General features: G+C 38.8%; 1 protein-coding gene across 2 annotated transcripts; it reads right to left on the minus strand.

The window, feature by feature from the left end:
* Nucleotides 1-97: 97 nt before the first annotated feature.
* TRNT1 (tRNA nucleotidyl transferase 1) lies at nt 98-25,037 on the minus strand. 2 transcript variants are annotated; one of them, XM_053720926.1, is made up of 8 exons: nt 24,988-25,037; nt 21,682-21,804; nt 18,035-18,228; nt 14,353-14,491; nt 13,006-13,132; nt 1,431-1,624; nt 1,030-1,283; nt 98-896 (listed from the first exon to the last, which is right to left on the minus strand). In XM_053720926.1, the coding sequence occupies exons 2-8, from the start codon at nt 21,782-21,784 to the stop codon at nt 648-650; spliced, it is 1,260 nt and encodes a 419-aa protein (XP_053576901.1). In that variant the 5' UTR covers nt 21,785-21,804; nt 24,988-25,037; the 3' UTR covers nt 98-647. The 2 variants fall into 2 exon arrangements, with proteins under 2 accessions (XP_053576901.1, XP_053576902.1); XM_053720927.1 differs by having other exon boundaries at nt 25,001-25,025.
* Between the last annotated feature and the right edge of the window lie 490 nt (nt 25,038-25,527).

Genomic DNA, 25,527 nt, shown 5'->3' on the forward strand with positions numbered 1-25,527 from the left:
GCTTCTGTTGTTGTGGGGGAATGAGACACACTGACTCTCATTCTGCAACACCATGTAATGAAACAGATATGTTTAAATAGAACAAAATACAAAGATCTTAATAAAAAAAATATTATATTTACTTAGGTAAAGGAAAAAACAACAGAAATGAGTTGACATTTGTTTTGCCCTTTCTCAAAGCCCATGTGTACCCAGGCTGCCAACAGTGGTATGTTCTTTGTAGCCAGCAACCCAGACCTAATATTTGAAGGAACATGCAAGTCAAAATTAAAGCATCATAATTCAGATAGAGCGTGCCATTAAAGAAAATAAACCATTTTAATTTACTTCTATTATCAAATTTACATTAGTATCTTTTTCATGTGGCTCAAGAGCATGCACATATCTTGAGTACTATAGTGCAGTTTGTACCACTGTTGCCATTTAGTTCTCAAGATGTGCACCCTCCTGAACCTACCTAGGTATGCTCTCATGGAAAGAAGCCAAGTTTGAACAAATTATACCAAAAGAACAAGGCAAATCTGATAATAGAGGTAAATTGGAAAGGATTTTCTTTTTAACAGAAAACTGCATTATCTGTCTGAATCATGAATGTTTAATCTTAATTTTAATGTCCCTTTAAAACGTACAACTGCTTGTAAACTCCTTTACTTATGGCTCACAGTGTCCAGTAGTTCTTCTTTGCTAATCTGGTAACCACTTTCCTTCCAGCGTACTTTAAGTTCTTGCAGGATGTGTCCAATTTCTTTGCCTGAGGAGATGCCCAAGCGCCGTAGGTCATGACCGCTAACTGGAAAACGAGGCAGTGTCCATACCTCCATCTGCCGCAGCAGTTGCTCCTCACCCTGGTACTTTAACAGCTCACATATCTTTTTGTGTGCATCTGGCTCACGGGACTGGAAAGAAAGCAATATATTGATGAGCAGCTAGAAGAGGAAAAACTAGAATACAATGAAAGGAAAAGTGGGAATGTTGGGGAAACACAGGCTAGATATGCTTCTTCTTCTTGAATAATCTAAAAGTACTTACATCAGTTACATAATCCTGGTACGGTTTGAGGGGGGGTGAGTCTGTTGGGTCAGATGTCAGCTCCCTTCGCTGGTTTATCAGGAATAAGGCCAGTCCCTTCTCTTCTTTGGAGATCTTCAGCCTTAGGTCCAGTCTGTGCACAGCATTTGGATCTGAAAATAAAGCTGCCAGAAGAGTAACAGGTTTAGGGGACAAGTGTCTTGAACGTACACAGACCCTGGTAAACTCCTCCAGGTTCCCATCCATAGGTAATCCTGAAAAAACAAACAGAAGTCATCAAAGGGGGACCATCAATAGACTGTATCCCACCACTACATGGAGCATTTCCCTGCCAGCATTTTTTGTTCTCCAGTATAACAAAAATATTAGAACTTTACCAATAATTTAACAATGACACCCACCAACATGAGGTGCCACGCCCAGCTCATACATGGTTAGGACAAGGTGGTTAACATGATTTCCTTCCAGAATCTTCTTCAGTTCCACCCATATCCTTTCTCCTGAGATGCCACCCAGTCCAGCTGCGTTCTCTCTAATTGCGTCTAAGGTAGCTTGTGTGTGAATCCCTGGTTTCTCTGAAATCCGACCATAGAACCTGCAACCAACACACAAAGCTTGAAGAGGCTTTTACATATAGTAAATTAAGAAAAACATCACATAAGAGTGTTCAGAAAGACAAATCGCTTAAACAAGAGATAATTATTCAAATTCACTTAAAGGGACAGTCTACTTAAAATTAAATTCTCATGATTCAGATAGGGCATGTAATTTTAAACAACTTTCTAATTTACTTTTATCATCACATTTGCTTTACTCTCTTGGTATTCTTTGTGGAAAGCTAAACCTAGGTAGGCTCACATGGTAATTTCTAAGCCCTTGAACTGTCTTGCTCATGTGTGTCATATAGATAACATTGTGCTCACTCCTGTCAAGTTATTTGAGAGTCAGCACTGATTGGCTAAAATGCATGTCTGTCAACAAAACTGGGACAAGGGGACAGTCTGTAGAGGCTTAGAAACAAGGTAATCAGTATATTTCTATAACAGTGTTGGTTGTGCATAACTGGGGAATAGGTAATAAAGGGATTATCTATCTTTTTAAACAATAAAAATTCTGGAGTAGACTGTCCCTTTAATATAAACAGGTGCACTGTAGAGACAATTACAGATTTATGAAGAACAACATAGGAGCACCAGGCGATTCACACGTAGTTCACAACATTATTACACAGATTTAGAGCAGAGTTCCTGCTTACACGTTTCGGCGATAGACATAGCATACTATCGCCGAAACACGTAAGCAGGAACTATGCTCTAAATCTGTGTAATGATGTTGTGAACTACGTGTCAATCGTTTTTTTTTTTTTAAATTGGAAGCTGCTGTAAGCTGAAATAAAAATTACATTTTATTATTGGACCTGCCTGGTGCTCCTATGTTGTTCTTCATAAATCTGTAATTGGATCTGGGGAAAAGAGAGAGCACAGGTTCCTAAAGTTCCGTATCAGACCCTGGGAAGTCTGTATCCTCACAAGCAAGCTACGAGCGGCATGAGAAGCGGAGGTAAAGAGCATTGATGACGTCATTGGTTATCGACAAACTACAGATGATCTACACACGAGAGAGCACCAGTTACAAACCACTGTTCACAGACACCGTTATGGTGGAGATAAACACCCATAGAAACCACTCTATACATACAATGTTATATTAAAAGGGACATTAAACACATTTGATATTGTAATATAAAATGAAATATAATGTATATAGAAAAAACTCTGCAATATATTTTCATTATTAATTTTGTCCCCTGTAATTCCATTCTGAAATTGTGAGCTTTTCAGTTGCTGTTACACATGGAAGTGCAGAACACAGTTTTATTCCACACAGCCATTGACTGCACACTCTAGTGACCTATTTATAACTGTCCCTAATTGGCTACAGCAGAGAAGGTAACCTAAGTTACAACATGGCAGCTCCCTTTGTTTTATAGTCATATTTAAAAAGCTAACAAGACTTTAAAAATACATTTACATGTTATTCTCAGACTAATCTCTTTGAAAGCATCATTCTACCTAGCATTTATTTAGAGTTTAATGTCCCTTTAAAGAAAGGCAGCCAGAGACAAACCACAACAAAAGACCATCTCTGAGATTAGCATACAAAAAAATGGCCCTAGATACCACTGGCTGAGATGCACAGAGTCACCGGACAAGAAGGCACCCATAGAGACCCCAGAACATTTGAATACCAGGGACTGGAAACCATATATATATATATTTGTGTTGCTGAAACCATCTTTATATGCTCTTTCAATAACCACGTTATTTTCTTACCCACCTGGAAATGTTTTCTATAATGACGCTGTATCTTACTTCCTCTACCATATTGTCAGCCACCAGTATAACCCTTTAAGGACACAGCTTTCAGTTTGCTCAATTGTTTTATGACAGAAAAATTCCGTCATATGTCCTTAAGAGGTTAAATACCTGGCCAAAAAGCCAGAGAGCAAATAGAAAAAATAAATAAAAAAATAAGCAAACACTAACCAGGATGTGAAGTAAGTTTTCAGATCTGGCGAGCCAATGATAAGAGGCACATGTGTATAGCCACCAATTATCAGCTAGCTCCCAGTAAAGCATTGCTGCTACTGAGCCTACCTAGGTATGTTTTTAACCAGGTTATACCAAAATTTGCTCTATCTGAAGCATAAAAGTTTAATTCATGGAATTACAGTGTGTTATTACGCTAGCATATCCATTTGAAAGAATCCAGTCACTCAGTGTAAGCACAGAGAGAAGTGCTAAAACCGAGCATACTGGAATAGTCCAAGGGCATTTCCAGTGCTCATACTGAATACTAACCCAACCCCTTAAAGGGACATGAAACCCCATATAAACAACTTTCCACTTTGCTTCTATTAACACGTGCTTCATTCTCTTTGTATCCTTTAAAGGATCAGAAATGCACTACTGCGAGCTAGCTGTACATATCAGGTGAGCCAATGACAAGAGGAATAAATGTGCAGCCACCAGAAGTTCCCAGTAATGCAATGCTATTCCTAAGCCTACCTAGCTATGCTTTTCAACAAAAAATACTAAGAGAACAAAACAGATAATAGAAGTATATTGTACCAATGTTTAAAAGAGCATGCCATATTAGAATCATGAATAAAGAAAATTGACTTTACTGCTCCTTTAAGCTGCCACAACCAGGAACATTTTAATGATAGGTTTAATAAAAACAGATTCTTTGGGAGGGCAGAGAACTTACCCCAAGATCTTAAAGGGACACTAAATCTAATTTTTTTCTTTCATGATTCAGATAGAGCATGCAATTTTAAGCAACTTTCTAATTTACTCCTACTATCAAATTTTCTTCGTTCTCTTGCTATCTTTATTTAAAAAGCGGTAATTTAAAGTATAGCAGCCAGCCCATTTTAGGATTCAGCAGCCTGGATAGTGCTTGCTTATTAGTGAATACAATTAGCAAACCAATAAGCAAGCATAACCCAGGTTCTCAAACAAAAATGGGCTGGCTCCTAAGCTTTATTTCTTTTTTAAGACACAATGAGTCCATGGATCATCTTAATTACTAATGGGATATTCACCTCCTGGTCAGCAGGAGGAGGCAAAGAGCACCAGAGCAGAGCTGTTAAATAGCTCCTCCCTTCCCTCCCACTCCAGTCATTCTCTTTGCTTACGTTAGTGATAGGAAGAGGTAAAGTGAGGTGTTAGTACAGATTCTTCAATCAAGAGTTTATTATTTTTAAAGTAGTGCAAGATTGTGCTGCTTTGTTCTAGGGTGTAGCCGTAGTCCATATCAGTCTCTTCAGTAGAGCTTTTGGTGGCTTTAGAGCAATGGGAACTTGTGGGACATAATTCTCACTGCGCCTCCCATACATTGATGCTGCCCCTAACTCTGATGGCTTAAGGCTCTATCCTTTTTCCACAGGGTTATGTGAGGGAGAGGACCTCATAAACCTGCCCTGCTGTCGGGCAGATTTTAAAGGTAAGTGCTAACTTTTTATTCTGGGTCTGGAAAAATCTCAGAGGAAGTGGAGCACTATTGGGAGCTACGTTGAGGCTGTGTTAGATTGCGCTCTCCACCTCAATTACAAATATCGGAAGGCAGAGCATCTAACAGTCATTCGTTTTTTCCCTCTCAATGCGGTCCAGCCAGCACTGTGAAAAGTACAGCGTTTCAGGCTTGCTTATGTTTTTTAACGTATCGTTTATACAAGGAAATAAACAATTTAAAATGTATTTTTCTGTCATTAAACTGAGATGTTAAATGAGTCTTATTGCATTTAAATGGGCACCTCAGCAAAATATCTGAGGTGTAAGTAGGTGCTACAATATTTGCTTGCTAGTCTACCTCATTCCTGCATGCAAAAAGAAAAAGTTAGTTTAAAATTCAAAGAGACAGTAACGTTTTTTTGTTAATTTTATTAAAAGATTTTCAGTTGTTTGTTTACTTCATCCTTTCTGACTTAGGATGGTACAAGAGCACACAAAAAATAAGGTTACTTTTTAAAATTTAAAGAAACAGTAATGTTTTTTTTTATGTGTCAATTTTTAGTAAAAAATTACCTTTTTTAACCTACTCCTTCTAAGGCTTTTTGCTGTTAGGAGTCTGTTGACAATGGTTAATCTATGCCACAATTTCTCCTATAGTGTCCCAAAAATTTTTATGGCCCACATGCAGTGCCCTGCGCTTCCTCTCACACTCCACTCGGGGTTACTCTGCATTTCATGCACTTTATGTTTTTCCCACGTGGTAGAAAACATTACTAGAGGAATTATTTCAATGATTGATTCAGTAGTTGCTATTCCGAATGGTTCTTCCCTGTTACCTGAAAGAGGAAGATACTTCGAAATTATCTGAGAGTGAATCCTCAGACTCAGATGAATAATAGCTTATTTGATCCTTAGTTTGTGTTTTTTTCTTTCAGTTTTCTAGCTTGAACATCTCCATTTGTTACTGTAGGAGGTTTTAGCTACCCTGGGAGACTCAGACACTACTGGTGTACTCTATCCTAGTGCGTCCAGTAAGGTATAAGGAATGGAAGAGACCGCATTACCTATATTTGAAAAGATGTTTCCCATAGCCGATACAGCTAAGGAGTAAGCCTGTCACTAAGGAGTAGTTTACAGCCTAGCTAAGAGAACTACGATACCCCTAGAGAATAGTTGGGTTTTTTCACAGGTCCTATGGACAAAAATTAGAAAGGGGATGTACACCAGGGCTTACAATGGCAACCAGCTGTGTACTTTGCTACCGTCACCAGTGCGACGGCATATTGGTTTGATGCGTTGTCTGATGCTATTAAGTCAGAAACTCCCCTGGATAAAATCTAGGATAGGATAAAAGCTTTCAAATGGGCTACTTCCTTTATTTTAAATTCTTCCCTTCAAGTTATCAAGGGAGCAAAGGTTTCTCTGTTCCAGCTCACAGAGCCTTATGGTTAGAGCCTTGTTCTACGGATGTATGCTCTAAGTCTCTAAGCTTTTAGCGATTCCTTACAAGGGGAAGACCTGGCTTGACGGAATTAATCTCTTTTGAAATTTAAAGAATTTCAATTAAAAAAAAAAAAAAAAAAAAAAAAAGAAGGATCCAAATAGCCTGCTGTTGACTCAAAGACAGCATGAAGAGCATGCCCCCGTTCCGGAAATGGATCTTGTAGGGGGCAGACTTTCCGTCTTCGCTCAAGCTTGGGTTCGGGATGTTCAGCATCCCTGGGCTATATAAAGTAGTGTCCCAGGGATACAATTTGGAGTTCAAAGTTTTTCCTCCCAGAGGCAGGTTTCTGCTTTTAGGATTATCTACAGATCAGACAAGAGGAGAGGCGTTCTTACACTGCGTAGGAGACCTCTCAGACCTGGGAGTGATTGTTCCAGTTCCAATACAGGTACAGGGTCTGGGTTTTGTATCCCAATCGGGTTGTGGTCCCCAATAAAGAGGGAACCTTCAGACCACTTTTTTTGGATCTCAAGAGTCTAAACAAATTTCTTAGTGTACTGTCCTTCAAGATGGAAACTATTAGTTCCATTCTTCCCTTGATCCAAGAGGGTCAATTTATGACAACAGTGGATTTAGAGGACGCGTATCTTCGTGTCATTCACAAGAATCATCTCAAGTCCTAAGGTTTGCCTTTCTGGGCAAACGCTGCCAGTTCGTGGCTCTTCCTTCGGTCTTTTCACAGTTCTCAGAGTTTTCACAAAGGCTCTGGGATCGCTGTTGGCGGTGCTTTGGTTACGGGGCATTGCAGTGGCGCCCTATCTGGACGACATCCTAGTGCAGGCGCCATCCTTACAGCGAGTGAGATTTCACACGGACATGGTGTTATCCTTCCTGCAATTTCTCGGGTGGAAGGTAAATTTGGAAAAGAGTTCCTTTGTCCCATGTACAAGGGTATCTCTCTGGGAATCATAATAGATTACATATCAATGAAGATTTTTCTGACAGGATGTCAGGAGAGCAGAGATTATCGATCCTTGTCTATTCATTCAGTCCACTACTCGATTTTCAGTGGCTCAGTGCACGGAGGTAATCGGGCTGATGGTGGCAATGGACCTCATCCCGTTTGCTTGGTTCCATCTCAGACCTCTGCAGTTAAGCATGCTCAGACAATGGATCGGAGATTATACAGATTTGCCTCCTCAAATACTACTGGGGCAGATGACAAAGGATTCTCTTCAATGGTGGTTGTCTCTGGATCATCTCTCTCGGGGAACCTGCTTTCGCAGACCATCTTGGGTGATTGGGACAACAGTCGCCAGCCTTCTAGGGTGGGGAGCAGACTGGGGCTGCCTAAGGGCTCAGGGGGTTTGGACTCAGCCAGAGTCTGTTCTTCCTATAAACATTCTGGAGCTGAGAGCGATCTACAATGTTCTTCTGACCTGGCTTCAATTAGCCTTGGTCCAGTTTCTCAGGTTCCAATCGATCAAAATGACGTCAGTGGCTTACAACAATCATCAGAGAGGAAAAAGGAGTTCCTTAGCGATGACAGAGGTAACCAAAATAATCCAGTGGGCGGAAGCCCACTCTTGTTGTCTATCGGCAATCCATATCCCAGGGGTGGACAACTGGGAGGTGAATTTCCTGAGCAGGCAGACTTTTCATCCGGGGGAGTGGACTCCATCCGGAAGTGTTCTCCAGCCTGATTCTCAAGTGGGGTCAGCCGGAATTAGATCTCATGGCATCGCGACAGAATACCAAGCTCCCGAGGTATGGGTCGAGATCCAGGGACTGCCAGGCAAAACTGATAGATGCTCTGGCGGCCCCTTGGACCTTCAATCTAGCCTGTTCCTCCGTTTAATCTTCTTCCTTGAGCAATTGCTCAAATCAATTAGGAAGGGGCCTCAGTGATCCTCATAGCACCGGCCTGGCCTCGCAGGATTTGGTATGCAGACCTGGTGGAGATGACATCTCTACCACCTTGGAGACTTACGTTGAGGAAAGACCTTCTGATTCAGAGGTCCTTCCTTCACCCAAATCTAGTTTCTCTGAAGCTGACTGCTTGGAGATTGAACGCTTGATTTTATCCAAGCGGGGGTTTTCTGAATCAGTCATAGAGACCATGATTCAGGCTCGTAAGCCTGTTACTAGAAGGATTTACCATAAGATTTGGCGTACATATCTCTATTGGTGTGAATCCAAGGGCTACTCATGGAGTAGAGTTAGGATTCCTAGAATGTTGTCTTTTCTCCAAGAGGGTTTGGAGAAAGGTTTATCGAAGAGTTCACTAAAGGGGCAAATCTCGGCCTTATCTAATTTGTTACACAAACGTCTCGCAGATGTTCCAGATGTACAATCATTCTGTCAGGCCTTGGTCAGGATCAGGCCTGTGTTCAAACCAGTTACCCCTCCATGGAGTATTTATTTAGTTCTCAAAATTCTTCAAGGGGCTCCGTTTGAGCCTATGCATTCCTTAGATATTAAGTTGTTATCTTGGAAAGTTTTATTTCTTATTGCTCGGAGAGTGTCAGAACTCTCGGCTTTATAGTATGTGTCACCTTATCTTATTTTCCATTCAGATAAGGTGGTTTTACGTACTGAATTAGGATTTCTTCCTAAGGTTGTTTCTGATCGGAACATTAATCAGGAGATTGTTGTTCCTTCTTTGTGTCCTAATCCTTCTTCTCAGAAGGAAAGACTTCTGCACAATTTAGATGTAGTCCGTGCTTTAAAGTTTTACCTGCAGGCGACTAAGGACTTTCGTCAGTCTTCTTTGTGTTTTTTTCAGGAAAATGTAAGGGAAAGAAAGCTACGGCTACTTCTCTTTCTTGTTGGCTGAAGAGTATCATACATCTTGCATATGAGACTGCTGGACAGCAGCCTCCCGAGAGAGTTACGGCTCATTCCACGAGGGCTGTTGCTTCCTCATGGGCGTTCAAAAATGAAGCTTCTGTGGAACAGATTTGCAAGGCTGCAACTTGGTCCTCTCTTCACGCTTTTTCAAAGTTCTACAAATTTGACACTTTTGCCTCGGCTGAGGCCGCTTTTGGGAGAAAGGTTCTTCAAGCAGTGGTGCCTTCCATTTAGGTTACCTGTCTTGTCCCTTCCGTATCATCTGTGTACTCTAGCTTGGGTATTGAATCCCATTAGTAATTTAAGATGATCCGTGGACTCATCGTGTCTTAAAAAAGAAAAGAAAATTTATGCTTACCTGATAAATGTATTTATTTTTTGACACGATGAGTCCACGGCCCGCCCTGTTCTTTTAGACAGGTTGTTGGTTATTGTAAACTTCAGACACCTCTGCACCTTGGCTTTTCCTTTCTCTTCCTAACTTCGGTCAAATGACTGGAGTGGGAGGGAAGGGAGGAGATATTTAACAGCTCTGCTGTGGTGCTCTTTGCCTCCTCTTGCTGACCAGGAGGTGAATATCCCATTAGTAATTAAGATGATCCGTGGACTCATTGTGTCAAAAAATAAATAAATTTATCAGGTAAGCATAAATTTTCTTTTTCCTGCTTTTTAAATAAAGATAGCAAGAGAACGAAGAAAAATTAATAGGAGTAAATTAGAAAGTTGCTTAAAATTGCATGCTCTATCTGAATCATTAAAGAAAAAGATTAGGTTTAGTGTCCCTTTAAGGTGACAGTACTGTGAAATAGTGCAATGAAATCTATGCACTACAGATATACAATCCTCAAACCTCTTCTACCAGTAATCCACCTGTAAATGTTTAATATCTTACCCTATTTACAAGTGGCCAGCTGCCTCTATATGAAGTCTGCTTTTCAGTCCATAATGATGCATACTGTATAGCCAATGTGCAGCTGTACCACTCTGCATATAACTTTCAATAGTAGCGGGAAGAATCCTGCAAGTTCGTCTGTCTTCTTCTTGAAGTCGCTAGTAAACACTACTATTAAAGCTATGAGATGTGCAGCACAGTACAATATTTGCTACATTGCCCGTATTGTTACAGAATAGAAAACAGGCTGACTGCTTGTAATCATGGTTACACTAAAGGGACGGATTTGTTATTGTTTAAAAAGATAGATACAGGTAGCCCTCAGTTTACGCCGGGGTTAGGTTCCAGGAGGAATGGTTGTAAATCGAAACCGTTGTAAATTGAAACCCAGTTTATAATGTAAGTCAATGGGAAGTGAGGGAGATAGGTTCCAGGCCCCTCTCAAAATTGGCATAAGTAACACCTAATACATTATTTTTAAAGCTTTGAAATGAAGACTTTAAATGCTAAACAGCATTATAAACCTAATAAAATAATCACACAACACAGAATATATCATTAAACTAAATTAAATGAACAAAAACATTTGCTAAACAGCATTATAAGCCTAATAAAATAATCACACAACACAGACTTCACTTGCATTTTTCTGCAAACAGTTCTTTCTATGCATTCCAATCTGGACTGATTTATAGACAGGAAGATCTTGTTCCTTTGAAATCTGCTCGATAGCTCAGGTCTGGTTAAATTCATTAATTTCAGCTTGCTTGGCTTTGCTGCAACACAAGTGGACATCTCCACCTACTGGCTATTTTAATAAATGCACTGCTTCTCAATGCTTTTCAATAGCAGTCACATGACTGGAAAAAAAAGGTTGTTATTCTGAAACGGTGTAAATTGAACCGGCGTAAACCGAGGGCCACCTGTAATCCCTTTATTACCCATTCCCCAGTTTTGCATAACCAACACAGTTATAACAATAATAATACACATTTTACCTCTGTGATTACCTTGTATCTAAGCCTCAGCAGACTGCCCTCTTATTTCAGTTCTTTTGACAGACTTGCATTTTAGTCAATCAGTGCTGACTTATAGGTAACTCCACAGGAGTGAGCACAATGTTATCTATATGACACACATGAACTAGCAGTGTAACTGTGAAAAACTCAAAATACACTGAGATAAGAGGCGGCCTTAGAAATTAGCATATGAGCAAAACTAGGTTTAGCTTGCAACAAAGAATACCAAGAAAACAAAGCAATTTGACGATAAAATTAAATTAGAAAGTTGTTTAAAATTGTGTACTCCATCTGAATCATGAAAGTTTAATTTAGACTAGACATTTACAGGTTGAATATTTGTAGAAGACCTAGGAGGATTGTACAGCCACATAGATTTAACTGCACTGTTTAGCAATAACTGAAATGACTTATAGAAATTCTCTGACACATCCTCTTAGTTTGCTATCAAGTATCTTGTCCTTGTGCTTTAACTAAAGAAATAATTAAATGCAAAGAAATCCTGCAATAATTGTAATCCTTGCAGGAGTAATGTCCAAGGCGCTAACAAAAGCTTAATACGTTTTCATCTTGTTTAAAGGAATAGTCCAGTCAAAATTAACTGTCATTCTGATAGAGCACGCAATTTTAAGCAACTTTCCAATTTACTCCTATTATCAATTTGTCTTTGTTCTCTTGGTATCTTTATTTGAATGTAAGCTTAGGAGCCAGCCCATTTTCAGTTCAGCACCTGGGTAGAGCTTGCTGATTGGTGGCTACATTTAGACACCAATCAGCAAGCGCTATCCAGGTGCTGAACCAAAGATGGGCCGGTTCCTATGCTTACATCCTTGCCTTTTCAAATAAAGATACCAAGAGAACGAAGAAAAATTGATAAGAGTAAATTATAAAGTTGCTGCTCTATCTGAATCATGAAAGTTTAATTTTGATTAGACTATCCCTTTGAAATAGATAAAACCACTTACATATTATATTAGTATCCAAAATAAGATAGAAGCCAAACATGATGGGAAAGGGGTTTGTTTTTAGATTTCTGCTTCTCCAAATCAAATGAAGACGGATAATCCACTTGTTAAAGGGGCAGTAAAGTCAGAATTAAACTTTCATGATTCATATAGCGCATGCAATTTTAAACAGTTTTCAAATGTTCAATTATCTAATTTGCTTCATTCTCTTTGCATCCTTTGTTGAAAAGCATACTTAAGTAGGCTCAAGAGAAGCAATGCACACCTAGGAGCTAGCTGCTGATTGGAGGCTACACATATATGCATCCTGTCATTGGCTCATGCTTCGTGTTCCTCTACTATCCAGTAGTGCATTCCTACTCCTTCAACAAAGGATACCAAGACAATGAAGCTAATTTTATTATAGAAGTACACTGGAAAGTTGTTTACAATTACATGCTTTATCTGAATTCTAAAAGAAAAAAATGGGGTTTATGTCCCTTTAAGGTAATCTTTGCTGAAATAAACTATCTTTTTAAAAGACAAGACACAACAGGAAATAGTAGTATTTACCAGTGTTTTGTTAACTCCAGTCCTCAAGTCCCCATTCCAGACCAGATTTTCATGGTATCTGAACTAGAGCAGGTAAAATATTCAGCTCATCAGTAACCATGGTTACTAACCAGCTCTCACACATCAGTTGATTATTTCACCTGTGCCATAGTTCAGATACCATGAAAATCTGGCCTGTTAAGGGTACTTGAGGACTGGAGTTGAGAAACACTGGTATAGACAAGCACAATTGCCCCACCTGAGGTAGCGCAAAATTCGGAGATAATCTTCCTGGATTCGCTGAGCTGGATCGCCAACAAACTGAACACAACGATTCTTCAGATCCTCATAGCCATGAAAATAATCATAAAGAGTCCCATCCAACCCTGTGGTAGAAAGAGCAGACAATGAAGAAAGAGCAGGCCTGTGAAATTAAAGTGTAATGTGTGTTTTGGGTGGGGAGTAGAAGACATTGTGTCTGTCCAATAAGCAACTTTTATGATATAGAATATTCTCAGTGTTCTCCCTAAGACCTTTTTAAAGGGTGCACCACCCAGCTAAAATGAAGGGTCATCTTAATGCTACAGGATAAAAAAACATTTTAGACAATTGAGTGCTTCTATCTTTGTGGCAACAGTTTGGGAAGTCTCTTTACTGTTCCATAATGACTGTGCCCAGTGCACAAAGCAAGCTCAATGAAGACATGGTTTCACGAGTTTGGTGTGGAGGAATTTGAGTGACCTGCACAAATCCCTGAATGCCACCGAACACCTTTGGGATGAACTGGAACGCCAATTGCGAGTCAGACCTCATCAGTGCCTGACCTCACAATTGCTCGTTTGGCTACTAATTACCTCCAGCACATTTGAAAATCTTGTGGAAAGCCTTCCTATGGGTTGCCACTGTTATAGCCATAAAAAAGGGAGGGGGGGGGGGGCGCAACTCCATATTAATACCCATGGTTTTGTAATTGAATGTCCAACACTCACATATAGTTATTATGGTCATTTGGGCCTTTTTGTGTATGTACATACTGTATGCTACCCAGTGCATCCACATTCAAACACTGTGCCTGCTCAGAGAGCCCAGCATTTCATGTATAATGTCAGCAAATACTCAGTATGCATCATGCTAATCACCACTGATTTCCTTTGCTGGTGTAGTGAATGTAGGCGCACTGTGCATGTGCAGCATATATACATATGCCCCTGAACAAGTATTAACTTTTACTGGAAGTATTGTTGCAAATACAAGTATACTGCAAACAGGTCACTGAAACGTGAACATATTCAGTTTTCAATATTACATTTCATGCAGTTTAGAGCATAATTCTTCAATTCCAGTGCTCGGGGCCAACTATTAGGCTAGAATGTCAGTATTACCTTGGATTTATCACATGTGCTGTACTGTAGATACATGGCTTGTTAGTGGGTCCTGTAGAATGGAATGTAGCCTTTTCTGGTTACATACAATGGATTATCCAAATTAATGTATGGTGGAGCAGTTTTCTCTTAGTAGCAGCTCCCCCCCCAATAAATAAATAAAAAGGGACTAGTCAATATGAAGAGAATATAGGGGTAAAGCAGTGCGTTTTCTTGCGCCATACCCAGAAACATAGCATTAATAGTAAGATCTCGTCGCTCTGCATCTTTCTCCCAGTCCTTAGTAAATTCAACTTCAGCATGACGTCCATCTGTCTGCAGATCAACCCGAAGTGTAGTGATCTCAAAGTTTTGTTCATCAATCTGAAAAAAGAAAGGAAAATAATTTAGTGAGACCTCCAGGGAGAAAGCTATAAAGCAGAGTTGAGAACAAGTGAGTCAGTGAGTGGTTCTGCCACTTGGATTATTTTCCATATTAGTTAGAAATTAAAGGGATACTGAACCAAACATTTTTCTTTTAGATAGAGCATGCAATTTTAAGAAACTTTCTAGTTTACTTCTATTATCAATTTTTCTTTGTTCTCTTACTATCTTTATTTGAAAAAGAAGACATCTAAGCTAAGGAGCCAGACAATTTTTGGTTCAGTACCCTGGACAGCACGTTTTTATTGGTGGGTGAATTTATCCACCAATCAGCAAGAACAACACAGGTTGTTCACCGAAAATGGGCCGGCTTCTGAACGTACATTATTGCTTTTCAAGATAAAGATACTAAGAGAATGAAGATAAAAGGAGTAAATTAGAAAGTTGCTTAAAATTGCATACTCTATCTAAATCACGAAAGAAAAAATTTGGGTTCAGTGTCTCTTTAAATGTGTTACCTGTAGATTTACTTTTGTTATTTGTTTGTTTAGTTTTTTGTAAGAATTTATGCTTTATTTAAAAACATGAATAGGTTTATGTTATCGCATCAAATTCTTAAATGTTAATCGAATTTATTATAACTATAATGGTTCATTTCTGCATGACATAATGTATCAAAGTGGTGGCTCTGCACAACGTAGCAAATCAGTGGTGGCTCTGCATACTGAATCAAACAGTGGTGACAATATATAAAATACACAAACCTGGAGGCAGGTTGACTTCTTTACCTAGACTGAAACTAGCATGTCTAACAGGAAATGTTATCAAGCTGCAGGCGGACACGTTCCCAAGCAAACTGCCAAAAATTAAGACTACAGAAGAGCTCTGTTTAATCCTGCCCCCTGCTCTTGGGCAACCATTTGATTGAGAGCAGGGCCTGTCAATCACCCCAAATAAATGTAGTGATGATTTATCCCTGCCACCTAGGATAAATTTGTGGTTGTAGACTCTTGCAAGCCTGAACTATAAGTATCTAAAAGCTGCAAATGTATCTTGATTTTCCCAGAAGTATACATTTGTCAAGCTAATAGATCACATTAACTTGCAGTGGCATTCTGGGCAAGGTTTGGCCATGGGACCAGTACAACTCACACTTATTTTGGACAAGCGTCACTATCTGTATAGTGATAATGAAAATGTATACACTAAAACGTAACACTTCACAATATATGATAATGCAAGACATCTATACAGCAATAAAAATGCTAAACTGTATAATGAATGCGGAGTACCTATACACTGATAACATATATGCTACTGTATAATGATGGGTGCCTACACACTAATGGTGAAAACTCTGTAGAACATAATAATGCCAACCATTTATACACTGAAAATGAACAAACTGCACTGTATAATTATGCCCAGTATCTATGCACTGAAATAGGACATGTTGTGCAGAATAATGTTTATGGCCATCTATACACTTTAATGTATAGGTATGCATGTAGAGAATCCATAATGCCACAACATATGGCCACTACTATGAAGCCCAAGTTAGGCAGCAAAAATAAATACACATTAAAGAAATGCACAGTATGTCATGCATCAAATTTGCACCCCCCCTTGCTGTGGTGATCTTAGGCGGTTGCCGAGCCTGCCTCTATTGTAGCACCAGCCCTGGATACTGCTGTAATTGTTTTAGTCTGAATTGAACAGATTTCACTTCACATTTTTTCAGGCAAATCTGCTATGATTTGTTAAATACTAGTCATTAATATGGAAGATAAAAAAAAAAAAAAAAATATATATATATATATATATATCCTTTAAATTGACACTGTACTATACAACGTGTTTCCCCTTAATGTGTTACAAATGACTTGTTATACCTACTGCTGATTCAAAATGTATAGGAAATTGTTCCTTCATGTTTATTTTTGTATTTCAAATATGTTTTTTCACATTAAAACCATCACGAGGACATGTCCATAACAATGGGATGAGCTTGCAAGTAAAGCAGACCTACTAATGTTATACTTGTTAGGTATTGAAATGCTAATTATGGCTATGGGTGAATAAACACAAGCAACTTTTTCACATACAAAACCTCCCTCACATCCCTAATGGGAGATTAATTAGTGCTAGTATCGCCTATTTATTTAGCTTCTTTTTTTTTTTTTACACAACAATAAAGTTACTTATGTTTTCAGTATAGTTGGGGATACCGGCAAAACTAGTTATTTCAAATAGAAGCCGTTTGTAAACAAACACACTCCAGGAGGTGAAATGGACCATTGTGAACACATTAAAGGGACAGTAAAGTCATAATTAGACATTCATGATTTAGAGAGAATACAATTTTAAACAACTTTCCAATATACTTTTATTATGTAATTTGCGTCTTTCTCTTGTTATCCTTTTCTGAAAGGTTTATCTAGGTAAGCCCAGGAGCAGCAAATAACCTAGGTTCTAGCTGCTGATTGGTGGCTGCATATATATACCAATTGTCATTGGCTCACCCATGTGTTCAGTTAGAAACCAGTACTGCATTGCTGCTCCTTCAACAAATGATACCAAGAAAATGAAGGAAATTTGAATAGAAGTAAACTGGAAAGTTGTTTAAAATGGTATGTTCTACCTAAATCATGAAAGAAAATATTTAGGTTTCTGGTCCCTTTGAACATAAGAAAATGTCCCTTTAAGTGTAAAATGTTGCCATGATGTGCCTTCCCACTAGCTGTCACAAGCCTTAAATGCCATCCTTGCTGCTTTCACACTACTATCTTATAATTATTTATTATTAAGTTATATGTTCACATGTTTTATTCAAATGTTTCAACACTTTCCCTTAATTGCCCTAATCCTTTTTATTCCATCTCTTAACCCTTTGAGTACTAAGCACTTTTTGACCTGGGTGCTAAGATTTTTTTAATATTTTTTTTATTTTTTGAACAATTTTTATTTTTTACTTTTTTTAAAAAAAAAATTTCAGACCCCCAAGACACTGTTGGAAAGGTTAGACGATTACCTTTCCAATGGTGGGTCTGTAGCTCCTTAGATGTCTGAGATACAGGCTTCTAAGCAGCATGCCCCCTGCTCCTATACTTAACATTGTTAAGTATAAATAAAGTTGTGCGGCGACGTCATCACGTTATTGCGCGTGACGTCACCCCGCAAAACAGGAAGCCCCGGTGATGCCTGTCACTCTACAGGCACGATCGCCGGGGTAGGAGCGGGTGGGAGCCCCCATATCTCCCTCAAGGTGGGAGAGTGCTAGTGACGGCTCTGAGCCGTCATTAGCACCAGAGTGGGAAACTCTGTGACGGCTCAGAGCCGTCATTAGCACTCAAAGGATTAATATACTATCCATAAACAATTGTTTCCATTTTAATCCACATATACTCACCTCTTCCACTTTAGTTTTACAAACTTCTCCTTCTTTGCTTCCCCCTAGTTGCAATAATCCACACCACTCTCTTTCTCCCGCACTCACCCTCCCAGCTGTCACTATGCACGCTCGCCCTCTCATGCTATACGTACCCGAGCAGTCACAGTGCCATGCTTCTCGCCTTTGTTATTGATGAGTCGCACTCCTGCTTTAAGGAATAAGTCCTTCATCTGAGGAGGGGTGGCTGTGGTAGCAAAGTCCACATCATGAGGTTTGTTTCCAACGAGAAGATCTCGTACAGCACCTCCTGCGATGCGTAACTCGTACTTCTCCTGAGAAAACAGACCTATAGCAGAAAAGACTGTTTTTATCAATGGAAACTCAGATCTTGCTGTGAGGTCAGTGACAGATGTAGCTTTGGCTCATATTTTTAAGAGTATAAGCAGTAATTTAGATTACCCCACACAGTCAGTGACAATTCATAGCTGCTATTCTACTGTGCTGAGAGTCTATGACAGACCACAGCACCAATCAATCTGTGCTAAAGGCCAGGCACACCTAAAAAGGACACACAAGCGAAAATTAAACTTTAATGATTCAAACATAGATTAGTCTGACATGATATAGAAACATAGATATTTATGGCAGATAAGAGCCATAGGCCCAGCAAGTCTGCCTGATATTACCTAACAGTGTAAACTTATCTAGTTTGTAGCCTTATGCTTGTCCCAGGCATTTTAAAGTCCCCCACAGTGTTTGTTGCTACTACCTCTTGAGAAAGTTTATTCCATAAATCAATCACTCTTTCGGTAAAGAAGCTTCCTCAAATTACTCCTGAATCTACTGCCCTTTAGCTTGAGCTCATGACCCCTTGTTCTTGAATTTTCCATTTTATGTAAAATACCCACAGCCTCAGTTTTACTAAGCCTTTTAACGCACTTGAAAGTTGCCATCATATCACCTCTTTCCCTTCTCTCCTCTAAGCTATACATATTTAGGTCATTGAGCCTATCCTGGTAAGTTTTATTTTTTAGACCATGTACCATTTTGGTAGCGCTCCTGTGCACAGATTCAAGTTTGTTAATATCCTTCTGAAGATATGGCCTCCAGAACTGCACACAATACTCAAGATGAGGCCTAACGAATGATCTATAAAGTGGCATAAGAACCTTACTATTTCTGCTGCAAATACCTCTACCAATACATCCAAGCATTCTGCTAGCCTTACTCGCTGCATTACTACATTGTTTACTAAGTTTTAAATCATCTGAAATAATAATTCAGATAGAGCAGCAATCTAAAGCATCTTTAAAATTTACTTCCATTAACAAAACATGCAGTCTTTTTATATTTACAATTTTTGAGTCACCAGCTCCTACTGAGCATGTGCAAGAATTCACAGAATATGCGTATTTACTTTTGTGATTGGCTGATGGCTGTCACATGATACAGTGGAAATGGACGTAACTTTAAATTTTGTTATAAAAACTCCTATCTATATGCAAGTTTATTTACAGAGGAAAAATTAAAAAATGTGGTCCTCATTGCACAGGAGTGGACAAACTCTGGCCTAAAGGAAATATTGGTTAAAAAAAGCTTAACCAGAGTTGAGAAAGCAACACCTTCTGTGGAAAGGAGAGAATCACATCTAAAATTATTATACTAAGCATATGTAACACCCTATGTATTGAACTAATGGTACAATGAAAAAGAAGCATGGCGTGCAAAGTGTGGTACTCTAGTGGCCAATTTAAAACATTGCATCTTGGATTACCCAACAATTATATAATTCTGGCTCAAATTACAACACTGGTTAGGGAAAACGTGTAAGGTAGGAAGATAATGATATAACATTTCTTTGTGATGGGTAGCAATAGGGGTCTAAGACCAGACTAATTCATCTAATTATAATTATGGGGCACAACTACAACTTAAAGCTTGGAAAGATGTTAAAGCTCCAAGAATCACTCCATTTATTAATTCAATGAAGCAACAATTAATACTGGAACAACACCATCTACGCAGTTTTGGGGAAAAACCTATAGCAAGATTCATAACAAAATTGGAATCTTATATTAATTTCCTGCCCCAATTAGAGAAAACTCAAATGTTACTACCACTTAAGTCTTCCAAATTTCTAGAGCAGTGGGAAAACAAATCCTAGAGGAACCCAAAGATAACCCAGGGTCTATAGGAGGTGGATATAGGGTGAACGGTGGTTCGGAGGAGGGGAGTATTTTTTATGTGTGTGTGTGTGTTTTCTTATTTACTGCAATATTGACTGCTGTAAATGCTCAGGTATACTACGAAATCTTTTAGTTGTCTCATCTTTATTTTGCTTCTGTTACAATATATACATGTTACTAAAGTATTACATTCTTATTTATCCAATGTAAACTGCTGTAAACGCTTAGGTACACTATGATATTTTAGTTCTCTCTCATTTTTACATTTTGCTTTTGTTACAATATAGACACGATACTAATGTATTACATTCTTAAAAGGTATAGAAATGTATGCTAAATTGCATGAAAATAAAATAAATGATTTGATACATTAATATTTACAGTTTTAAATCCACTTACTTATATTTAAGAATGAAGCTTCAAAATATATATATTTTGTACTTTTTTTCCCCCCAATAAACCGCTCCGACGACTGCCCATAAAAGAAGACTGAACTAGTGGATAAAGCATAGTCCAATCGTGCTGCAGCATTGCACATGTAATTTGAATATTTATAATGTACTATCTCGCTGAAGATCGCATGCGCAGTACACTGTAAGAGCAACTGCATGTGCTCTTGATACTAAATGACCCGGACGCCATCTTTACTGTTTTTTCATATGTCATAAGCAAGATTGTAAGCAATAGCTAAGTGGATGTTACATACTTACTATTGATTACAATACTTACCCGTCCACATCCAGCACTTGATTAGGAGAGAGGACAGAGGGAAACAAATATGCGCATGCGTTAACCAGACAACTATTTCAATGCGCATGCGAACCGCCATGATTTGCATTTTGGAGTACAAATTGCAGGAAAAATACCAGAAACATTTAATAGGTACCAACTGCAAATATCTTTTATATATAATGAGGTTTTCAAACAAGTTAAAATAATTTTACTATCCCTTTATTATCCAATGTAAACCAATTGCTGATGTAAGTTGATATTTTTTTGTTATCACATAATGTATATGCAATTCTATAATATGTAGTAATTTGGAAAGTTATTTAAAATGATATACTTTATCTGAAATATTTGGGTTTCATGGCCCTTTAACCATGCACAATCTATGTTCACATTTGCAGTCTATTTTTACTAGACACTCCTTACACTCCTGCTAGGGATAAGCAACAGCTTCTCTAACAGAGTGCAGGATTGGTAGCTGAGGAGCCTTCTCTAACTTGACTGGGGAATGGTAACGGCTCTTGGCTACACACACATTATTGGGTGAAGCAGGGTATATAATAAATAAGACAAGAGATGACTATATAGACAAACAGAATGTTCTGAAGCAGGGGCGGAACTACCATTGGTCTAGCAGGGGCAGTAGCACCGGGGCCCAAGGGCTGGGGGGCCCATAGCAGTCAGTCTATAAATAGGCTTGTGCAGAATGTGTACAATCCTAATATAGGTGAGCCTTTTATTACTGCAGGTTGGAGGTGTAGCTACCTATTTATCTTTCTACCTTTTAGGGGGCCCTCTGTTGAGTAGGTCCCTGTTCTGAAGGTCCTGCCTCATGACAGCTAACAGTTTCCACCAATCACCACTTAGTAAAATTGTATACTCACGTTCTACTGTCTTTAACCCTTCAGTAAACAGAGCCTTAAACTCTTCAGACTCGATTCTCATGGTAGAGAGCTGCCTGCTTAGGGTCCAGATCCGGCCCAGCATGTGACCAAGAGATCTTCTGCCTGAAAGACAAATCCCAATGGTTTATAATACGTATATTCCAAACAAACAGTGCATATACTGCAGGCAGCTTTGGTCAAATGAGTATGTAGTTTTTTGGCTGAAAGCACTACCCAGGAGCCTTTTTTTATTCAGTGATTGTGAAAAACTGAGAATACAGTGACAACGTACACAGAATCAAAGAATCTAAAAATAAATAAATGGATGGATGGAGTTGATATGGAAGGCAGGAAATGCATGTGTGCCAAGGTATGATACTGAATTACATAAAATCACAATCCAAAAGAAAACCAAATTTATGCTTACCTGATAAATTTATTTCTTTTTTGACACGATGAGTCCACGGATCATCTTAATTACTAATGGGATATTCACCTCCTGGTCAGCAGAAGGCGGCAAAGAGCACCACAGCAAAGCTGTTAAATAGCTCCTCCCTTCCCTCCCACTCCAGTCATTCGACCAAAGTTAAGGAAAGAAAGGAAAAGCCAAAGGTGCAGAGGTGTCTGAAGTTAACCATAACCCAAAACCCTGTCTTACAAGAACAGGGCGGGCCGTGGACTCATCGTGTAAAAAAAGAAATAAATTTATCAGGTAAGCATAAATTTTGTTTTCTTTTTAATGACACGATGAGTCCACGGATCATCTTAATTACTAATGGGATCCAATACCAAAGCTAGAGTACACAGATGATACAGAAGGGAGGCCTCAGCTGAGGCAAGTGTGTCAAATTTGTAAAACTTTGAAAAAGCGTGAAGAGAAGACCAAGTTGCAGCCTTGCAAATCTGTTCCACAGAAGCTTCATTTTTGAATGCCCATGAGGAAGCAACCGCCCTCGTGGAATGAGCAGTAACTCCTATCACTAACGCAGGCAAAGAGAATGACTGGAGTGGGAGGGAAGGGAGGAGCTATTTAACAGCTTTGCTGTGGTGCTCTTTGCCGCCTCCTGCTGACCAGGAGGTGAATATCCCATTAGTAATTAAGATGATCTGTGGACTCATCGTGTCATTAAAAGGAAATTACATATTAGGCAAAAGTAAAATAGACATCAGTAAATGTTTCAAGTCTGATTAGAACCATATGTGCAATACAAAAATACAAGCTATAACTGTTTCAGTAATAACTTTTGCTGTGCATGTAACATACTTCTATCTATAGGCTGTGAGCATCCACGTGTAGATATTCCAGCTTTTGGCAACAGATTTTACTAGAATCATTATTAAAGGGAAATAAAAAAAATATTTCATGATTTAGATAGAGCAGGCAATTTTAAGCAACTTTCTAATTTACTCCTATTATCAATTTGTCTTCGTATTCTTGCTTTCTTTATTTGAAATGGAGGAATGTAAAGCTTAGAAGCCGGACCATTTTTGGTTCAGATTCTGGGTAGCACTTGCTGATTGGTGTCTAAATGTAGCCACCAATCAGCAAGCGCTACCCTGGTGCTTAGTTTACATTCTTGCTTTTTCAAATGAATATATCAAGATAACAAAGACAATTTGATAATAGGAGTAAATTAGAAAACTGCTTAAAATTGCATGTTCTATCTGAATCATGAAAGAAAAAAAAAGAAAAAAAGAAAGAGGGTTCAGTATCCCTTTAACTCCTTAAGGACCAGCACTGTACCCTGTACGTTGTTACAGTCCTGGGCTTCTCTCTGCCGCAATCTCGCTCAAAATAGCGAGATTGTGCTATTTCTGCATGCCCCACGAGTGGGGCACTGCAGAAATAGATTTGCAGAGTTACTGATGTATCGGACAGCGGTGGTGCCAATCGTTGGTGGGTAGGAGTGTAAGGAGGGAGGCGGGTGGGTGGCCCATCACTGGAGGAGGGCGGGAATGGGTGGGACCGCTCGGCCACGCTATAGGATATATAAAAAAAACCCTGCATCATTGAGGGGGATCCCATGTGGGATCCGTTAACAGAAAGGAATCTGGGAGGAGAGAGAGCAAAAGAGGGGGAGAGAGAGAGAGCAAAAGAGAGGGAAGAGATATCGGCGAGAATCACATGCGTATTAGAGTTAGGAATCCGGGATTCGCACATGCGCAATACAAACATTAATTATGAATGCGCATTTGAGCTACGTATAGAGCGGGTGGGACCGCTCTATACATCAACACACACACAAATCTAGGAAGTAGTGGATGGGCGGAGTTAGGGTGGGAACTGTGCTGTGGGCGGCCGGAGGCTCTGTGTTTGTGATATGCTTTCCTAACAGCTAGGGTGAGTGTAACGCTGTATTTTACAAATCTATGAGAGAAACTTATATTTATTTTTAGTAATGGTAAATCCTAGCGTTAGTAATATGCTTGAATTTACTATCACTTTAAGCCATTGGAAAGTCGAGTGGCATGAAAACAAACTGATACAAACAAACATGGACTGATACAAATACTCTGTAACAGATATATAATTATATAAATCGATACATATAAACTTAGGCTGACAGCAATTGGTTACAAAATAATCATATCTATTGGTGCAGATAATAATTAATTAAAGTATCTTATTCATATTTAAAAGTACAGGAAACCCCAAAAATTTCTAATGATTTGGATAGAACATACAATTTCAAACAACTTTCCAATTTACTTATATTATCAAAATGTGCTTCATTATCTTGTTATCCTTTGGTGAAGGAACAGCATTGCACTACTGGCAGCTAGATGAACACATCTAGTTAGCCAATCACAAGAGACAAATGTGTGCAGTCACCAATCAGAAGCTAGGTCCCACTAGTATAGGATTTATGCGTATTCCTTTTCAACAAGTGAACAAAGTACATTTGAAAATAGAGGTAAATTTAAAAGTGTCTTAAAATCGCATGCCCTATCTGAATCATGCAAGTTTAATTTTGACTTTTCTATCCCTTTAAGAAATATTTTTTTTAAAAATCCCTAACCCCAAGAAAGATAAAATAAAGCAAATATTATTGCTAAAATGAGAGCAAATAACAAAATAAATCTTAAAACAGTAATAAGGGGGTTGATGCTGCTGGAAGTAGGATAGAGTTCATATTTTTTAAGCGTCTCTATATTAAAAAAAGAAAATGCATGTTATAAAATAGATGAAGGAATCACAAATATAATAAAAACCTAGAGGGAGTATCATGTAAAAATAAAAGTATAATCTATATTAATAATATACATTGAACGCTAAAATTAATGTATAAAAGATGAGTGAAGAACCTTGAGATCAAACCTCCAGTCTAGCACACTTCCCACACCTTGGTTGTCAGGATCCTGCAGCGAAAACAGTCCACTTGCTTGCTTACGACATAAAGCTGCGCCGGAAAACCTATCTTGAAAGTCAACTTGCGTTTCATTACGCCATATTGGGATTGGCAACCATATTTTTGTTCCTCAAGTGCCACCAAGTGGCTGATGTAAATAGTGCTCTTTGTATAAAGTAATAGGAGAACAATAAGCGTTTTACTATTTATGTGCCACCTTATAGCGGTGACTGAAGAATATTACATGGCATGGCACTTGACTAGTGTTTGCTGCTGAATGCCACCTGAGTGCCACGTGACTGGTGCTACCTTTAATTCATTTGACATTTTGTAATCGTCTCAGACATAACTCCAGTATTCCATGTGCCAGTCAGTCAGTGTATATTTGAATATTGTTAATAAAATATTAAACGGCGTATGTAGTAATACAAAATGCCATCTATGTGCTTCCTATTGAAGTAGATTACAAAAATAAATGTTCCTCATGTAAACATGG

This window comes from Bombina bombina, chromosome 7 (genome assembly GCF_027579735.1).
Source record: "Bombina bombina isolate aBomBom1 chromosome 7, aBomBom1.pri, whole genome shotgun sequence".
NCBI lineage: Eukaryota > Metazoa > Chordata > Amphibia > Anura > Bombinatoridae > Bombina > Bombina bombina.